At 39.6% G+C, this 20,303-nt stretch overlaps 2 protein-coding genes across 2 annotated transcripts in view; both read left to right on the forward strand.

The window, feature by feature from the left end:
- The window catches only part of LOC134754373 (uncharacterized), a 399,152-nt gene that overhangs the window by 58,620 nt on the left and 320,229 nt on the right, over window positions 1-20,303 (forward strand). The gene's annotated exons all lie outside the window — the stretch shown is intronic.
- LOC134753895 (uncharacterized) lies at window positions 16,513-18,212 on the forward strand. The gene is made up of 2 exons (XM_063689858.1): window positions 16,513-17,996; window positions 18,076-18,212. The coding sequence occupies exon 1, from the start codon at window positions 16,514-16,516 to the stop codon at window positions 17,732-17,734; it is 1,221 nt and encodes a 406-aa protein (XP_063545928.1). The 5' UTR covers window position 16,513; the 3' UTR covers window positions 17,735-17,996; window positions 18,076-18,212.

The following is a 20,303-nucleotide window of genomic DNA, read 5'->3' on the forward strand; positions in this document are numbered from 1 at the left end:
AGGGTAATCGGAGGCTTTATCAGGTCTACACCAATTCACGTTTTGGAAAGTGAACTATGTCTTGTGCCATTACATCTCCGTAGATGGTTCCTGGCCACTAGGTTTTGCTTGAAATCACTGACCTGGTCAAAAAACGCCACGGTTGATGAGATTCTGGAGTTGCGGGCCTCATGCCAAAGAGGGTACTGGACTAAGACAAGGAAAAAACCTTTGCTAGCTGTCGTAAATGAGGAAATCTCTGAAGAGCATATTCAGTCGTCATTCCCATGACCAATGTTTCAATTAGATGTTTGGGTGTCAAAAATTTAATTACATGAAGTCTTGCACAGCGGTTGAGAATCTGTTGTTGGTGCAAAACACACACACAACGCCAATGCTCTGCGTATTGATGTGGTTCAAGAATGGAATAGAAAATATATTATTTTTTATAGAATATTCACTGATGCGTCGAAGTACGATAAAAAAATAGGGGCTGCCTTTTTCGATCCATTTAGTGCCACAAGAGCACAATATAAAATTTTAGCTGGAGTTTCTATAATGACCGCGGAACTCAGTGCGATTTATCAGGCTTTAGTGTTTGTTGAAAATCAAAATTATCCTAATGTGGCAATTTTCACGGACAGTAAAAGCTCCATTCAGCATTTGAGCCGGTGTGTCTCAGGCGAACGGTGCTTTTTACTGGCGTACAAAATCTTAATGCAAATCTCTAAGCTCCGAAATTGCGGAAGGTGTTTGAAAATACAGTGGGTTCCATCACATATCGGTTTGGTGGGAAACGAGGAGGCTGACCGGTTGGCGGCAGCAGCTGCTTCTGAGGGAACTGAGATTGATGTCGCTCCAGACTTCTCAGAAATAGTCGCACAGTATAAAGGTAAAATATATGGTCGCTGGAAGGAGTTCTTTGATGAACGATCGCAAGAGAAAGGAATCTGGTACAAGACCATTCAATGTGAGCCTCCTCGGATACCCTAGTGGGAAGTGGCCGACTTAAACCGGGCGGAAATTGTACGTGCTCACAGGCTTCGGTCCGGTCACATTCCATTGAATATGTTTGCTCATCTGATGAGAAAAGCAGAGTCGCCCAACTGCGATATTTGCGACTTTGTCGAGGATGTACAGCACTTCCTAATGGAATGTGTTCGGACTCGAGACAAGAGGGCGCAACTATTATTCGAAGCTAGGGGTTATGCAGTAACTGATATTGGGGTTTTTCACTCGATATTGGCGGAACCCCTGTCTAAAACTGCGAAATTCGTGTACAGTTTTTTTGATATATACTAAAACTTATTGAAACTGTAATGTAGAGGCCCAACGGAGCCGACATGTCTCAGTGATAAAGGCTCCTTTTAAATATGTAGATAAAAAAAAAAACATATTTCGCAACCATTGTTTTGGCCTGATCTTGCAAGCTGCCACTATGCCAAAGCTGTGTGACTGGTACAAACAGAATGGTGTTGCTGTGGTACCAAAACACTGCAATCCTCCTAATTGCCCTGAACTCAGGCCTATCGAGGAATATTGATCCATAATGAAAGGAATATTAAAAAAGAAGGGCGGGCAAATCAATTCCGTGGCTGATTTGCAAAAAACATGGACTTGGGCTGGTAAAAAGTACCCTGACAATGCCGTGCAAACCTTGATGAGCCGCATTCGACGCAAAGTGAGGGCAATGGCGTATTCAAAGCATAATTAAAACACATTTGTATGTTTATACATGTACGATAGTAGTGTAAGCCAATGTAATTTTTTTTTTAAATTGTACTTGATTATGTTTTTATTGACTATTTAATATGCCCACGTTTTGGCGTGTTCGACCTTTATCAAACGGTCGCAGTTCACGCATACACGAGACTCGTCATTATATTCGGCAGGAATGTTATTAACAGTTTCCCTATATCGGACTGGTATATCGATTTTATGTAGGTTGTCGATTGGTATACGTCTCAAACCTCGAGGAGCGATAAGATTATTGCAGACAAAGCAAGGATTTCTTGCTGGCGTCATCTGCTATAAGTAGTTTTGCTTATTGTAAGTCATGTGCTTATAATAACGTAATTATCAATGATAAAATATGATCTTTATAATATTTCTGTCACGTTTACATCGCATGTTATCAGTTATCTATGTTACGAACGACATGCAAAACAGGACAAAGAGGAGGAATTACGCAAAAATGGTTAACAAACACATATTTTGTATAAAACAATTACATTGATTCTTTCTGAAAGAATACTTCTGAATACCCACACAAAAATAATAATCAGGAGAGCCAAATTAACACCATACTAAAATTTCGTGAGATTTAACTGAAACCACTTTTTCCCTAACTTTGAAACACCGCAGTATCGGCATCAGCTCCGTCAATATCTAGTTCGTTCCTCAAAATACTAGGCCAAGCAATAAAAAGGTATAGAGGGAAATGCATGAAACACAATTTTTAACTTCGTAGCTTTGCTTGGACTAGTTAGGAGATCAACATATCAAAAGTCCCCGGCCGTAACCCTGGTGCTGGGGGGAGAGGGGGGTTTGAAGGTTCAATTTTTCAGTTTTTCGATTATATCTCGGAAACTATGCGTCTGAGCGACTTGGTCACTTATACAAAATGAAAAGAGATTTAATTTGTTACAAGTTTTATTCAGTCAAGTTTTTCGATATCTTGTATAGTTTTTGAGATGCTCTTGAAGGTTTATTTAGGGCTCTAATTTTTATCTTGATTATCTACATCAGTAAAGCTGCTAGGCCGGGTTTGGTAACGTTTTCGTATAAATCGGGGGTGCTGAATTTATTTATGGTATCGACAATACACCTTTCCGAAGTAAAAACATATAAACTTTAAACAAATAACTTTTTTTTAACTCCTCTTCACGCTAAAACCGCTGAACCGATTTAGTTGAAATTTGGTAAATAGGTGTTTTAAGTCCCGAGACAGGATATAATATAGTTTTTATCTCAAAAAATCATACTTTGAAGGTGTGAAATTTGGTGTGAGGGGAATTCAGCTTCTTCGCCGAAGTTGAATTCCTGAGGTTAATACTGTTTAAATTTAGGTTTGAAGTCATGTTTGGTATCATTATCAACTAAATCAAACATGTAGACCATCCCAAATATTATTTAAATAGATTCAGCGGTTATTGATTCCCCATACAAATTTCCACCCCACTTTTCACACCCTTAAAAGATGATTTTGGTTAAAAAAGCTATCCTATGTACTGTCCCGGGACTCAAACCATCTCTGTACCAAATTTCAACGAAATCGGTTCGGCGGTTTAAGCGTAAAGAGGAGTTTTATAAAAAATCATTTTTTACTTAGGAATGGTGTCAATGTTGATACCATAAATGAATTCAGCACCCCCGATTTATACGAAAACGATCCCAAACCCGGCCTAGCAGCTTCAACGATGTAGATAATCAAGATAAAAATGAGAGCCCTAAGTAAACCTTGAAGAGCGGATATCTCAAAAACTATACAAGATATCGAAAAACTTGACTGAATAAAACTTGTAACAAATTAAATCTCTTTTCATTTTGTATAAGTGACCAAGTCGCTCAGATGCATAGTTTCCGAGATATAATCGAAAAACCGAAAAATTGAACCTTCAAACCCCCCTCTCCCCCCAGCACCAGGGTTATGACCGGGGACTTTTGATATGTTCATCTCCCAACTAGTCCAAACAAAGCTACGAAGTTAAAAATTGTGTTCCATGCATTTCCCTCTCTCAAAAAACGAAAAATGTGGTTAAAACTAGCGCGAAGAGACCCAAAGAGCATTTTAGCGCATGCAAATGTTTTTATGTGTCACTTCGATGTAAGTAATATTTAACTGTAAATAAATATGGTAATTAAAGCAGCGGATTTTGTTGTATTTAACGAAACAAGATCTAGGTATTTAATGTATTACTACATAACCTCATAACATAGCTCTTTCAGCATTAGTAAGTAGTTAGTAGCATACTTTTTCTTTCAAACTAAAGTGCAGTATGGAGATACTATTCTCGTCATCGTATTCTATATATATAGCTTTCCGTTGAGGAACGCAGTAGCAACATCAAATTGTTCTAAATGCATGTTCTCTTGAGCGCTGACACTCAATAATGCCCTGACGATCGCTAGGCGTGTGACAGGACTAAAGGTCTGATCGTAGTCGATACCTTTTCTTTGTCTGAAGCCCTTCACAACTAGCCGTGCTTTGTATTTGTCGATTGAGCCATCTGGGTTCCTTTTTGTTCGCAGTACCCATTTAAAAGGAAGCGCTTTTCTCCCTTTCGGTAGATCACATGAGGTCCACACGTTGAGGTCCTTCAGTGACTGCATTTCACTGTGCATCGCTTTTCGTCATTCTTCACTGTCACTACTGTGACGTCCTGCCTCTTAGGTAGATATTTGGGGAACAAGAATAACACATCCTATATTGGTTTCGAATGCACAGTTATGCACTCGTCCGTTCGGTGGCAGGGTCGGAGCGAGACTCGTTTCAATCCTACCCACTCTCGGCCGAGCGCCTAACTGACATTCCATTTATTATATAATCTCATGACGTCACATCTCTTCCTTTTTATAATGATTTATGTTTATCTTATACTGTTAGGTTAATTTAGATTCTAATACAGACATACTACCACCGATTCGGAAAACAGCGTTAAACTCAGACCCGAGAAGAACCAGCGAAAGAAACTCGGCGAGTTGTAGATGTATTCTTTTTGTAACATATCAACGATAAACATTTTTCAGCAATATCAAACTTGGAATATTTACTATTCCTAATATCTCTCTCAATTGCTTAGCGGTTAGCTGGAAGAGATCCCATAAAGGGATAAGTTCGCCTTCGTATACATTTATTGTATTCTCTTATTGTTATGCTCCTTGTATACTTGTTTAACAATAAGGTGTTTTACTACTTACTATTTTTATCTAAGTTTTACAATATCAGTCCTTCTCCTTCTCCTTTTTGCAGTTTTGAGACTGCTTTCTTTTATTCAAATTTATAAAAACTTATATGTATATTATTATATGTTTATCTTACAAGTATTAACCTATAGTATTACTATACTATATAGTGCCTTTTAATGGCTACATATTTCTAGGTATTTTCATTAGCATACCAGCTACATACATGTTTCACCAAATTAATACCTATTTCGTGAGTTTACAATAAAATTATATCATACAGGTCGCTTTCCAATAACATCTTGTACTTTCAGACACATCTTGTACTAACAGATGTACATGTATAACACTGATTGCCTTAGTTTTACTTTGCATATTTGATAATACAGTACATATATGTCTAGATATGATGCAATTTATAATATTCATAAATGGTCCAATGTTAAGTAAGGTAGGAATGTCACACTGTAATAAAATAATGTATATAGCTTAATTTTTAGATCAATATTTGCATGCTGCCATTGGCTAAACATGTGATATTATTAATTATAATGATTATTAATGATTATGTGAACATAAAATTACCATGTTTAAGCAAATAATTATATTTATTATATTATCAATACTATTCGCTTAGCAACTTTGCATTCAAACTTCTATGTACTGGAGCTACATATTATTTATTTGACCTTTATTATTATAAATTGCACTGGACATATTATTTAGTTATATAATTATAATACTTGTTGGATACAATATTGACATCAATTAGCAACCTCAATTCACTAGTTTGATTTTATTTTGTTGCCTCAACTAGGCAAACTTTAATTTGGTGCAATCAAGATCACGTCTCATCCGAATATTGTTACTATTTGCTTATGATTTTATACGTATACTTAATTAAAACCCATCTCTGTCTGGGTAATTGTCCGATATTGGCGCCATTGGCTTGGCAGTCTATTTTACGAACTTGGTTATTATGTACGTATGTGTGTTTTTCACTATTAGGAACAAATCATATATAAAGTACCGCAGTGGCTTCCTCGCCGTGCAAGGTTTCACACAACGCCACTGATTTGTACTTTGTTTTTTATATTTATTTTTCAGCATTTACTTTAGATACCTACACGATGTGAGGTATTGGGGCAGACCCAGAGCGTCTATTTATTTACCTTTGACCTGATTATCAATTTATAGGATTACGTGCTCTTTCGGCACTAACATTAGTTGATTGGCTTTAGGTAATTTAGTTATTCTTGGACTTTTATTTAGTCGGCCCGTCGACTTTTATCGGTACTCTTTTAGTCCTAGTGCAGCTCTGCATTTGGAATTGGTCTTTGCAGACACATTTATCACATGCCGGCACATTTTATCTTCTAGGGGAAAGGCAGCACCATTTTTACAATCCTGTTGACCTGTTCGTTATAATGCGGACAACTAAACCATCATTTTAATACCAAGGAGAATATTTTTGTAGTCACAGTAATGTTTTTTTTTTTTTAACTTTATTGCACAATATAACAAATAAAGTACAAATGGCGGACTTAATGCCTAAAGGCATTCTCTACCAGTCAACCACCAGGCTAAACAGAAACAGTGATAGGTGCAGGCATTGAACAAAAAAAAGCAGAATAGGTAACTTAAAACAAAAAATATAGCGATAAATAATACACACTACCGAAAATAAACTTACATATACATACTATATATACTATAATTAAATAAACTTACATATATATTACTTTATTTTATGTACCCAGTGCAAATAATACTATGCCTACGATGGACAACTAACCAGTGAGCTTGTCGAAAAAATGCTTGCGTAACATGCGCTTAAACGAGAGCTTGGTTGGAGCCTGTCTGATGTTGAGTGGGAGATCATTCCAAAGCCGGATCGCGTGAAGGGTGAAGGAGTTAGAGACAAAACTGGTGTGATGAGAAGGAACAGTAAGCTTGAGACTACGGGACTCACGAAGGGTGCAACCTGATGGGCGGTTATAAAATTAAATTTCGAACTAAGATAGCCGGGCGCTTTCCGATCAAATAAAATAGAATATAGTGTGCACAGAATACGCAAGGACCTCCGTTCTCGAATAGGGAGCCAGTTAAGTCGGCGGCGATATGCAGATATGTGGTCATATTTACGGAGTCCGAAAATAAATCTGATGCTGTTATTAAGAAGCCGATCTAGTTTGCTCAGAGAGACTTCTGTGATATTCGTGTAACACACATCAGCATAGTCTACAATAGGTAATACAAAATTTACTGCCATCTATCGACACACGATTAAAACTAAAAATAAAAATGTATAATAATACCAAGAATGTATATACTGATAAATGATTTTTTATTTGTATTTACTATTTTTATATGATTTTGACCCATATTCTTTCACAGATATGTTAAAATTGTTAAATAACAAGCGAAACCGTCAACGCCATCTAGCCTAGAATCAATTTTTCTTGATTTCCGAGGCATGTATTCCCTTGGACTTTATTTATCTTATACGGAGTAACATAGGTCTTTGGTAATACTATCCGTAATTAAGCACGGAACATGTGCGTTAGGTAAGTACCTTCTAGCAACAGAACAGGTAGGCACATATACATAGGATTGGACCCCAAGACATACATTAAAATTCAACGAGTCTATGTGACAATTAGCAGAGTATCACTCCTTATCGTTAATAATAGGGTATTTGACAATTTTTTATTAATGGTATCAGTCGATCAGGTTTATTTTGAAAATCAAAGTCTTTATGCGACCCGTTGCCTAAGCAATACAATACAAGTCACAAATTATGGCACCCGCACTTTACTGACGAAACGCTCTATAACAAAATTGCAATACGTCGTGACGTCACGATGTAACGTCGCTATTGCTTAGAAGCCGTTTCGATGTATGGAAAACAAGCGGCGAAATATTGCATTTATGTGCCATACGATATACGATATTATTATTATTATTTTTTATGTAAGGAATCGAATCAAATGATACCATATTTTTCTTTTTGGATGTTTAAAAACTTAAATTTTGTAACTGAGGTGTTTTTTGACTCTTCCCATTATTTTTCAAGTTTTATTTTTTTTGTATTATCATAAATTGTTCATTTTCTATCCATTAAACTAGATTTAGTTTTTAGATTCAACGTGAGTCACTAACCCTATTATCGTCACATAGTTGAAGAACTTATCATTTTCACTACATGGGCCGATATCCCATGCAGTACTAGACCCCTAGTTTAAATCGCGGTTAATCTCAGTACTATAAAGCGAATCGCTAGTAAATTTAATAAAATTTGCGAGCCGGTACGTCGAGAAATCGCCGCGTATCCTGATTTAGGCCGGGTAAAGGTTGTTTGATTTTACTATTAAACTACGCTTAATAGAGAAGTTGAAGTTCAAGCGGAAGCTGCGCAAGTATCTTTTTGAAAAGTCTCATGATTTAGTGTCTTCATAGTAAATTTAGTAGCAGGTATATATTGTACTAGCTGTTGCCCGCGACTTCGTACGCGTGGATTTGTATGTTGGTGGTTATATATTTTACATGAGCATAGAACATTATGCAGCAAAAGATATCATAATCATTTGTTAATAGTTATACAACGCATGAAATTTGTCTTTCACAAACTACGAAGTTTCAAGACCCTAACTGAAAAAAATTGTTCTCGATATAATCCCTCTCGACCCACTTAGAAGATTTACAAGTCCACTATTTAAAAAAAAAATCGCTCCCGAAACTATTAATACAAACTTTTCAAAAACGGTGTAAGTAATCAATTTTCGTCTATTTTAATATAATGCCCTTTTTACCAAGTTTCAAGTTCCTACCTTAAAAGATAATTTGTACCACATATAAACTTACATCCCCTTTTTAACCCCTTTAGGGGTTGAATTTTTAAGAACGTTGAAATAACTTTTTTGGAATCTTATACAATGCCTTTCTAAGACGTTTCAAAGCATTTGTAATAGATTCACTATGAACCCCTTTTTAACCCTTTTAGGGGATGAATATTTAAAAACGCTTAAATTACTTTTCTTGTATTCTAATAATATATGCCTTTATACAAAGATTCAATTCCCGCACTCAAAAAAATATTTGATCTCCATACAAACTTTCAACCCCATTTTTACCACCTTGGGGGATGAATTTTCAATAATGCTGAAATAAGTTTTTTTCTCTTTTAATTATATATATTTCTATGAAGGTTTAAGTACCTGGCTTAAAATAAAATTAGGACCACGACAAAATTTCAACCCCTTTTTAACAACACACATTTAGGGGATGAATTTTTAAACACGCTGAAATCACTTTTCTTGCATTCTAATAACATGCCTTTATGCAAAGATTCAAGTCGCGCACTTAAAAAAAATGTTTGACCTCCATACAAACTTTCTACCCCCTTTTCACCACCTTAAGGGATGAATTTTCAAAAACGCTGAAATTACTTTTCTAGTATTTTAATAATATGCCTTTATACAAAGTTTCAAGTCCCGCACTTAAAAAAAAATTATGATCTCCATACAAACTTTCAACCCCTTTTTCACCACCTTAGGAGATGAATTTTGAAAAACCCCTTCTTAGTGGATACTATCGTCATAAAAGCTATCTATGGTGAAAAATTCAGCTCTCTAGGTCCAACGGTTTGGGCTGGGCGTTGATTTAAGTGAGTCAGTCAGTCAGTTAGTCAAGACTTTTACCATAGAGTAACTTATACTAGAGCGGTACTGTCATAGTAAATTATGTAACCCCATTAAATTCACTGCCATCTGTCGACACACTTTAAAATTAGAAATGAAGATTTATAAAAATACGATAGAATGTATTTAAATATAGATAAATGATTTTTTTTATTTGCATTAATTATTTTTATGATTTTGACCCATGTTCTTTCACTGATATGTGTTAAAATTGTTAAATAACAAACCAAACCGTCAACGCCATCTATACGACTGTAGGCCAAAACTAGTAGCGCCCTCTGAACGAGAATCAAATTTTCTTGATTTTCGAGGCACGTTATTTCCTTAGACTGTATCCATCTATTACGGAGTTATATCTATCTTTGCTTTTACGTTTATATATATAGATATACAGTGTGGAAAAAAATTATGGGCCCTGGAGCGAAAGTGTCTTAAAACCTGAAGTTAACTCACTTTACGTAAAGGAAACATTCTTTTATTTAAAAAAAGATACAAAACTACATACACACGCTTTTTTATTCTACTAGTCGATACAGTTAATGTAAATGATAACATCTCCAAGAAACATTAGATCTTACACTCGTCTGTCGTACAAACTATCCATAAAATCTTATATTTGATCTACCTGTAGGTAGCGCAAATTATCAGTTTTAATTCTATTCTGTTGTTTAGTTTTAGTCTAAGTGAAATTTGTTACGTACAAATGAAGGTTGAATAAGATATAATCGTAAAGTAAAGATTAAATATATTCATGAACATAATAAATATTGAAAGAGGTTCATATTGTCAAAATACTTTTGATCGCTACTGTAACTAGAATTTTGAGCTAGAGTAATGACCACGAATCCAATCTCTGGCCAAAATACGATTTCCTTCTTGAATTTTGAATTTATACGCAGATAATTTAGTTATGTTTTTTGGAAATTTATTATAAAATCTTACAAACTTACCCGTAAATGAATGAGGAGTCGAGTTGTTGGCACTGCGAGCTTATTATATTATGTTCTGACCCTTTTTTAGGTCGACTGTCTTGAAAGTTGCTTGAAATATACCTAAATGGCCATTTTCAATAGATTTGCCCTGTAAAAAGAGACAGAGTAGGTATATGTACTTACTATGTAGATAGCCATAGGCGATTCAACTCCACCCAAACTGTTATTCTACATTAAAACTCCAGTTTCTTTCTCAGATTCTTCATCTGGGATATAAAAACTTAACTTTAAAAACCTTTTGTTTTCCAATAGACCCCAGTGCGTATAGAATAAGATAGATTCAAGTTTTCGTATTTGCGGGAGACTTAGGTACATTTGCTCGATTTTTACTTCACACAATTCTTTTTCAGTGAGGCTTTGTACCTGACCTAATAGATATAGGGTCCGAGGAAAGCCAATACGTCTCGTTTAAACGCGAACAGTATTAACGGCTCTGCCTTCCCTTCAACAAGGATATACAGAGCCATTACATTAGCCCGCGCAGTTTACAGAGCAAGTTAAAAAGAAAATGTTGTGGTACAAATAAATCCCTGTTTACTACGCCGCGCTGAGCAGGGCACACCCTGTGCTGTAGCTTGATTAGCTAATAAAAAAGGGAACCTTTCCATGTTATATTACGATTATTTAGCATTCTCGGTTTGCATGTAGCATCCTTGAAAAGTATAATAGACAACACAATACATGATAAATATTTTTTGTAATAAAAAAAAAAAATTTAAATATTTGAGGACAATCTTACACAGATCGACCAAGCCCCAAACTAAGCTATGGGTACTAAGCGACGATGTGTATACCTACTTATATAAATAAATAAATAAATACAAACTTAGATACATACATATATAAATATAACATTTATAACTCAGGAACAAATTTAAACATTCGTTACAATTATGATAAATATCGGTGCAGGGCGTAGTTAACTACTAATTTGTAATCTAACTACTTATTACGATTAAAATTGACTACCTGGTGACACGCCTAATTCGGTGATTCAAGTTTTGAAGCATATCACTCGGGAAAGCTAGTGAATTCGGCGGCTTTGTCGTGAGGTCCCATTAAAAGGCCCCAATTCACTAGCTTTACTCGGTGTCATGCTTCACGACCCAAATACGAGTTTACCCTAGTTATGATAACATGTAACTACAATACAATAATCAACCACTGCACAGCTTTGTCACTTTTTCTGTCAAACACAAAAGCTGTCTCTCGGACGCCACGTCACTGAAATGTCAAAATTGAAATTGGACTTTATGCACATGCACGTAGGTCTATGTTGCTCTGTGGTCTGTGACGGATTAATCGGTCTTTGGCGTTGGACCTGCGGTGCCAATATATCGGTCATTGGCGTCCAAAAGGTTAATATATGACATCTATTCCAGTTTACAATAATCAAGTTACATACGTAATAAAGTAATCGTTATTCTGATTGCTGTAACCGTCGTAACGGAGTAGTTATAAGTAGTAGTAGTTCCAAGAATATCTCGTTTTGTGACTAAAAATAAAAAAGTTAATATCTGTACTGTTAATTGATCAATATATACTACTTATACTTAGCAGAAAATAGCTTATTGAAGAAATTGTGTGTATAGTTTGCATCTTCCAAATGATTTTTACGCCTAAGACGGTAATCTGTTAAACTAAAGCCATTGTTTCTTTTTTGCGTGCGGTCGCCATTGTGTGCCATTGTGTCTGACGCCGTAGCACGCGCTCAGACACAATGGCACACAATAGCACACAATGGCCGACCGCTCGCAGTAAATAAACAATGGCTTTTGTTTAACAAATTAGGGTCTTAGACGTAAAAGTCATTTGAGAAGATTCATACTATGGTCTATCAAAAGTAATTTTTTAAATATGTTAATTTTAAGTTAATTTTAAGTTTAGTGTTAATTTATTTTTATTATTCAATTTTAATAATGTGTAATTCTATGGATGTAATATGTAATCCGAAATAAAAGCTTTGTAATTTTTTTTTAAATTAAACAAACAATTAAAATTATAACTTTTTCCAGGAAAGACACTCATTCCTTTCCTCAAACCACAACATTGTTTTTTTAAACCCTGTTCTGAGCCGAGACGGCTAGGTCGGTATGCTCTCTAGTTTTCGTTGTAAGAAAACAAATCACCTCTTTACTCGTATTATACTACCTACATATTTTAATCTCGTAATTTTTTCGACGAGACTTATTTAGCCTCAACTACTTATTATTTTCCTAACGTAACTTAAGGTGACTGTCCATTTCTGACTGCCGCTGCACTGCAGTTGCGACGTTACGCGGTACCGCACTACTGTAGCAGCACGACTGCGGCTGTTGCAGCGTGCAGTCGCGACAGCGTTCGTCAATGGCTCGTTCGGCTTGTCAATGTCAAGTCATATACATGTAATGTCAGACGTACAAATAAAATACTAATTTACTTTTGTATTTTTTACGTGAAGAAGCGAGTGACGATAATGATACATGCTACTCGTACATGAAAAAGAAGACCAGTTTGCCTTTCTACAATAGTCAGAATCCGACGAAGGCAGCTACGCAATATTAATAAAAAATCTGATATTTAATGGTGATCGTTTATTCAGGGAATATTGCCGATTAAATAAAAAGCAATTCAACATTGAATGAGACTTAATAATTGACGAAATACAATCAAATTACTCAAATGAAATTAATGCAGAGGAAAAAATATTCTTAACATTAAGGTAAGTTCACAATGTGAAATTTTCTTCCCCATCCTCTTGCCTAAATGCGTGACCACCAGGTGACCACCGCACACAGCAATCCGATGTCATGAATAAAATTATTTGAAAGAGCTATAAGTAATTGCGCAATTTACACTTCATATTGTCAAGTTTCCTATTTGAAACTGAAACACAAATTAAAACCCCTCTTGTGTTGCAGGTGTCCATGGGCGGCACGGCACTCTTTATGATATGACCGTGCATCCATACAAAACTTGACGGGCGAGACAAGAAATTCTTTATGAAGAAAGCTATTTCCCTCACCTTGGCCGATAGAAAGAACTTCTAATAAATTAATTTGAATAATAAATGGTTTCCTCGTGTTGGTGTGATGAAAAATTGCGTGTTGCACTGTAACAAAGTTTGTTTAACCCTCATGCCTTAAGACCCACGCAACTGTCAATATTCTAAATTTTAAACCATTCGCTTCTCTCGTGGTTCAATTTCGTATCCTTTCGTATGTTTGGATATCAATATATTACCAGGAGGTATTAAACAACATATTTGCTCCTTGTAATAAAAAATAATGATTGCTTCGTTTATTTAGCTCAGGAATGGCTTTGCAAATTTTGCATTGACAAAATTAGAAAGTGTCGCCATAATCGACATTATATAATATGATATTACGACTAGAGTTGCCAGGAATATTCGGCAACTATTCGGCCTATTCGGCCACTTTGCCGAATATTCGGTATGCCTCTCTATCGCTCGTGCCCTGTCGAGCTTATAGCTATCCTCGCAAAACTACGAAAAAATAAAAGAACGGTTTATTTTATGAATTTATCATGAAATGATAAAAAAAAATCACGTAGGAAAATATAGCTTGGCCAGGATTAGGGAATATTACGCGAAACTGCGTAGGGGCCGCCAGGGCGCCACTACCACAATCTGAGGGTCTATCGCAAACCAAGATGAAAATCAAAATTTCGTTTTCTAACATCTCTGTCACTCTTGCATATTCGAGCGATAAAGAGGCAGATAGCGAAATTTCGGATTCGCGTTTTCCGGTAGGTCCTCTGTAAACAAACCGCCTTGATGCATCAATGTCATATTTTGTTATCTCTGAAAACTTGTCAAAAACATATTAAAGGTACAGTATGTATACGTTACTCTATGGTTTACTAAAAAGGCTAGTCCTGCACTCTGGTGGCAGAACATTGCAGTTATATCGCCTTTTGTCTTAGGCTAGTATACTAGCTAGTACCTAAAGGAAATGGATGAGTAGATTTTTGTTTGTTCTTATTTACTGACAAATTGGGACACTATTTCCCCTCTGCCGAGGTACAAGATCAATTGTGCATACATACAACTAGCGCGGTGCGTGTTGTACACAATTATTGTGTACAACACAAACGTTTCCTAACTGGCTCTGTGATATGGCTCAATATAGATTAGCAAAAAAGTTTACAGTAGGGACAGTCGCCATCAGATATATCGGAGCGACCGAGGTGCTAAAAATATCTGAACATGCACTCTAGCGTCTTGACAATAAAGGCGTGTTCAGATATTTGTGAGCTCCTTGGCCGCCCCGATATATCTGCGATATATGGCGACTGTACCATCGGGGTTGTATATCCTTGGGTGTAATAAGCTCCTTATTAGAGCGTAGTGGTTATATCCTCTTTGCTTAGAACTACTAATATCTGTGACCCAAAGACATTTCAGTGCAGGTGACAGATTTGACGTGCGGTCTGCAGCCGCAGTTGCAATAATACACTAAATACGCAAAAATGGCTATGCTACGTGCAGTCGGTCTTGTCATTAATTTTAGTATGGAAATTGACAATAACACCGACGTGTCGGAGCAGTAGTGCAGCTGCGGTCGGGAAAACGTTAAAATCACCATATTACGTGCAGTCGATATCGTCATTCATTTTACTATGGAAATTGACAATAACACCGACGCGTTCAGGCCGCTGCAGTAGTGTCGGAGCAGTAACGCAGCTACGGTTGTAAATGGACTGTCACCTTTATATCGAATCCGATCGCTCTCAACAACTTACTTAAAAATGTTTAGAGGACGAAAATTTAAATTAAAAAAACCTGCAAAATTCTTCCCGTTCTAAGCCAAAGTCCCTTAGAAAACTTTCACAATTAAGGCTTGTAGCTGGTAGCGTGGCTTTTATTAAATTTTATTCGCAATATTTTGCTTGCGTATTTTTCTCGTCAAACTTTGGCGGTAAACAATAAACAGGTTAAATTAATTTAACTTTCTTCGAACACGAGTTATTGTAATTAAGAAATAAAGCTTGGCTGTCGTCACGGATTATACTGAGCGCCTCTCTTTATTCAGTTAATGTATTAATGTATGCTAATGCAATGATTTATTTTATTACAACTGAAGATATGTTATAGGTAGGCCGTTCCAAAACTGAAGCGCTTACCTTGTGACAAATTGTACAAGTTGCCTTTAGTCGCATCTGGGCAAGCGAGAAATGTGCTCCCGCTCACCGAAAGAGAAAGAGACAAGCAATATAAAAATCCACGCGAACGAAGTCGTGGGCAACTGCTAGTCGATTTATACAATACTAGAGCGGTACTGTCATAGTAAATTTTGTAACCCCGCGGTACTGTCATAGTAAATTTTGTAAACTCAGCCTCTTTGCGGATCATCCGTGGTCCAAAAAGAGCCGGTCACAAGCCCGGATAAATGAGGAGTGCAAGGGTCGTGTTGTCGTTTGGAGGAAACCCCATCATGGCAACACGCCCCAAAACCCCCAGGGTCAAGGTGGGAGGACGTGCCAAGGACCCTCACAGCCGGCTGTGGGCAGCGGGGGGTTGGTGCTGATTGGGCTCGCAAGCGGAAGAGGGGAGGGTGGACAGGGCCTGTGGTGTGTCTGGTTGAAGGGGAGGTGCGGCTGTCGGGGATCCCCGGGGCGTCGAGGAGAGATGCTCTTGGGGTGAACTACTGCTGCGTCAAACCGGAAACTGGAGTGGTAGGAAATATGTGTGCAATGGTTCGCCCCGGGAGGTCAGGAGAGATCTCCTAGGGGTAAACCGACGTGCACATTCTCACCACAAACAAGCAACACAGGAGCTGTCTTCCCATGCCTGCGAGCCTACTTAGCACAATCGCTGCCGTTAACGACTATTCGCAGGGGGGTGGCACCACTGCGTAGGAGTAAATGTAGCTGGATGGGCGGTAAGGGAGCTCTGCCACCATTCTAATGTATTTCTTCCCATTATCTAGATAGTGAATGATGAGTAATAAAATGAATGCCAATGAAATAAACACCGCGTCAGCGGAGAAGCAGCCCGAAAGGGCAAAAGTGCGAGAGGGTGTGAAACCAGCCGGTGGACCCCCGACCGTGCTAATAGAAGGAGGAACTCGGAGCACTGACGAGGAACTCCTAGCACCGAAGCAAGGAAGATCCGGACAGGGTACCCCAGATGTCCTTATGCTGGGGAGCCTGACACTGGAAGAGGACGAGCTGTTGCGGTCACCACCGGGGGGGAAAACCGTTAGGGAAGTCAAACCGGTGTTGGAAGGACAGTTTCATAAGTATGAGTCGAAGGCACAGAAGAAGAGGGCAAAGCTGCTTAGGAGAAAGGCTGCGCTTGCGGGGGATGGGGGTGGCATTCCCGAGATTAAAATGGGGGCTGCCAAACCTGGCCCGGACAAGCGCGGTCTGAAGGTGAAGAGGCAAAGTACGGATGAGGGTCGCTCAGAGCGTCCCCCGGCGAAGCGCCCCAACCAAGGCAAGGCAGTCGCTGACGGACCACGGAGCGTAGCTAAGGCGTACCGTGGTCTGGCAGTGGCTGTGTGCCGAGAGGATGGTGCTTCGGTGGACGAGGCTCTGGCGAAGCTCATCAGGAAGAGGCTTACGCACCTGATCGAGGTGGTCGTCCTAAAGGTAGTGAGGGGGGAGCCTGGCTTAGTAGCACCGAGATTTGCTACGTCGGGGTTGGTGTCAGAAGGGTTTTTCCTGGTGACACCAAAAACGGCGGAGTCGAGGGAGTGGCTACTAAATCAGGACTTCGGAGAGTTGGACGGCCACCGGATCATCTCGCGTAAGCTGGAGCAGAATAGGGTGCAGGTTTGGGTTCCGGGAGATACGGACACTGAACACGTAAAGGAGTTCCTTTTTGCGCAGAATCCCGATCGGCCGGAACTCAAAATTCTGGACTGGAAGGCAGTAGGTAGGGAGGCTCTAGAGCTAGGGACCCGTCTGACCTATACGGTTCCGGATGGAGTCGAGGAGAGCTGGGGGCCGGAAAAGACCAAGGTACTGGACTTTTCGGCTACCAGTGTACGAGTTCGGATTCTGAGGGCCAATTCAAATCAACAACCCTCAGAATCCAAACCAGAAGGGACGACAGGAGAACCCGTGCTGAAGCAGGAGAGCGCAAAAACCGACGATGTCTATACAGGAGGAGAGGAGGGTATGGATGTCGCCGGCGTTGAACTCTCCGAGTAGCAGCTCGGGGACAACTACACTACACACTGAATGAAAAAGAAGGGCGACACAAAGGGAACACTACACAATAACACACACACAAAGACACACACAAGAATATGCCAAGTAAACCTCCAACATTGCAAGGACGCAATGTCCGAGTTAGGACAGTATGTTAGGAGGGCCAAAGTAGACATAGCACTGCTGCAAGAACCGTATGCATGGAGGAATCAGGTGTCAGGCCTGGGACATCTGGGGGGAGCTCTCTACTATGAACATAATGGTGAGCTACCTCCTAGAGCATGCATATATGTTAGCAATAATGTGAGAAACATGGGTTGTGTCATGACCTTATGTTACAGAGACCTTGTTGCGGTGGAAACTCACTTCATAGAGGATGATGGGAGAAGATACAAGGTGGCGCTAGCGTCCTGCTACCTGCCGGGCGATGGAGTGGCACCAACAAAGGAACTAGAAGAAATGGTACTGTGGTACAGAGGTAAGGGAATTCCCCTGATTATTGGCTGCGATGCTAACGCACATCACGAGGTGTGGGGTAGCACCGACACCAATGAAAGGGGGGAATCAGTAATAGAATTTATAATCAGCAATGACCTAGAGATCATGAATATTGGTAACACACCAACGTTCGTAACGAGGGCGAGAAAAGAAGTACTTGACATCACCATGGCAACGAAAGAGATGAGCGATAAGGTAAGGGGCTGGAGGGTGGATGCGGAGGATAGCATGTCTGACCACCGCAGAATACTCTACAGCATCGAAAGCCGAGTAGAAAAGATGAAGGTAAGAAATCCACGCAAAACCGACTGGGCGAAGTATGAAGAGGAGCTAAAGGAATTGGCTGACTCGGAAGTCAGGTATGAGAATGTGGACGACCTAGAATATGGGGCGCGCAGACTGAAAGAGATTATAATAGGAGCTTACCACAAGGCATGCCCGGAGAAGCTGGTACAAACTGGCAAAGGGCAGCCATGGTGGAACAGAGAACTACAAAAGGTAAGAAAGAAGGTGCGTAGGGCAATGAGAGTAGCGACAAAGAGGGACGACTCTCAGAGCTGGGAAGCGTACAGAGAGGTCAGGAACAAATACACCAGACTGAGAGAGAAAGCTAGACAAGAGGGTTGGAGAAGGTTCACGGGAGACATAAACAGCTACTCGGAGGGGGCGCGAGTGGTAAAACTGCTGGCGGGAGACCGAGCGAGTCAACTGGGCAGCCTGAGAGTGAATGGAGACCTAGTCACAGAACCGGAAGAGATATTAAGCGTCATGTTGAAATCTCATTTCCCGGACTGTAAGGAGTCGACAGAAGGTGAGGAACAGAGTGGTCGGGGGGGGGTCCGACTGGGCGGCGGCATTGGAGGTGGTGGAGGAGGAAAGGGTAGAATGGCGATCGGCTCCTTTGCGTCCTTCAAGGCTGCGGGCCCGGACGGAGTCCTACCGATACTACTGCAGAAGGGTTACAGATTCATAAAAGAGGACCTGGTGAAATTATACAGGGCAAGTATAGCACTAGGGTACATTCCGAGGGTATGGAGAGAGGTGAGGGTGGTCTTTCTGCCAAAACCGGGTAAGAAATCGTACCAAGAAGCGAAGTCATTCAGAAGCATAAGTCTATCGTCGTTTGTTCTGAAGGCTTTAGAGAAAGTGATAGATAGGCATATAAGAGAGAAAGTGGAAAGCAGTGGGGACCCGCTGCACGGGAACCAGCAGGCTTACATGGCAGGAAAGTCAACGGAGACCGCTCTACACAACCTAACGGTAAGGGTGGAGAGGGCACTAGAAACGAAACAATATGCATTAGGTTGCTTCTTCGACGTAGAGGGGGCCTTTGACAAGGCAACTTTCGAGGCCGTGGAGGAAAGCCTAAAGAGAGAGGGCATCCGACCGACTATAGCACAATGGATTGAGAGAATGCTCAAAGGAAGATCCATAACGGCGGAGCTAGGAGGAGTAGTAAAGACGATTAGTCCAAGGAGAGGATTCCCACAAGGGGGATGTCTGTCCCCCCTAATGTGGTGTCTTCTGCTAGACTCAATGGTGAAAGAGCTGAACAGAGGAGGTGTGTACATGCAGGCATACTCTGACGATGGAGTGCTGCTAGTGAGAGGGACGGTTATCAGCGTCATGAGAGATATAATGATAAGAGGTCTCAGACAGGTACTGGGATGGTGCAGAGAGAGAGGACTGGATCTTAATCCGGCGAAAACAAAGCTAGTGCTATTCACTAATAAAAGGATAAAGGAGATAAGACCCATAAAGATACAAGGCACGGAATTAGAATTGGTGGATGAGCTAAGATATCTGGGCGTTACTCTTGATAGTAAACTCAGGTATAAGACTCACATCAAGGAACAAACGGCAAAAGCTATAAGAACACTGTTCCAATGCAAAAGGGCAGTGGGAAAGAACTGGGGATTGAAGCCGGGAATGATGCACTGGATCTACAAGGCGGTAATATTACCCAGGGTGCTATATGGAGCCGTGATATGGTGGCATAGGGCACAAGTTAAAGAATACCAAAAAGAACTAACCAAAATACAGAGACTAGCGTGCCTCATGATGACGGGGG

Source organism: Cydia strobilella, chromosome Z (genome assembly GCF_947568885.1).
Source record: "Cydia strobilella chromosome Z, ilCydStro3.1, whole genome shotgun sequence".
Taxonomy (NCBI): Eukaryota; Metazoa; Arthropoda; class Insecta; order Lepidoptera; family Tortricidae; genus Cydia; species Cydia strobilella.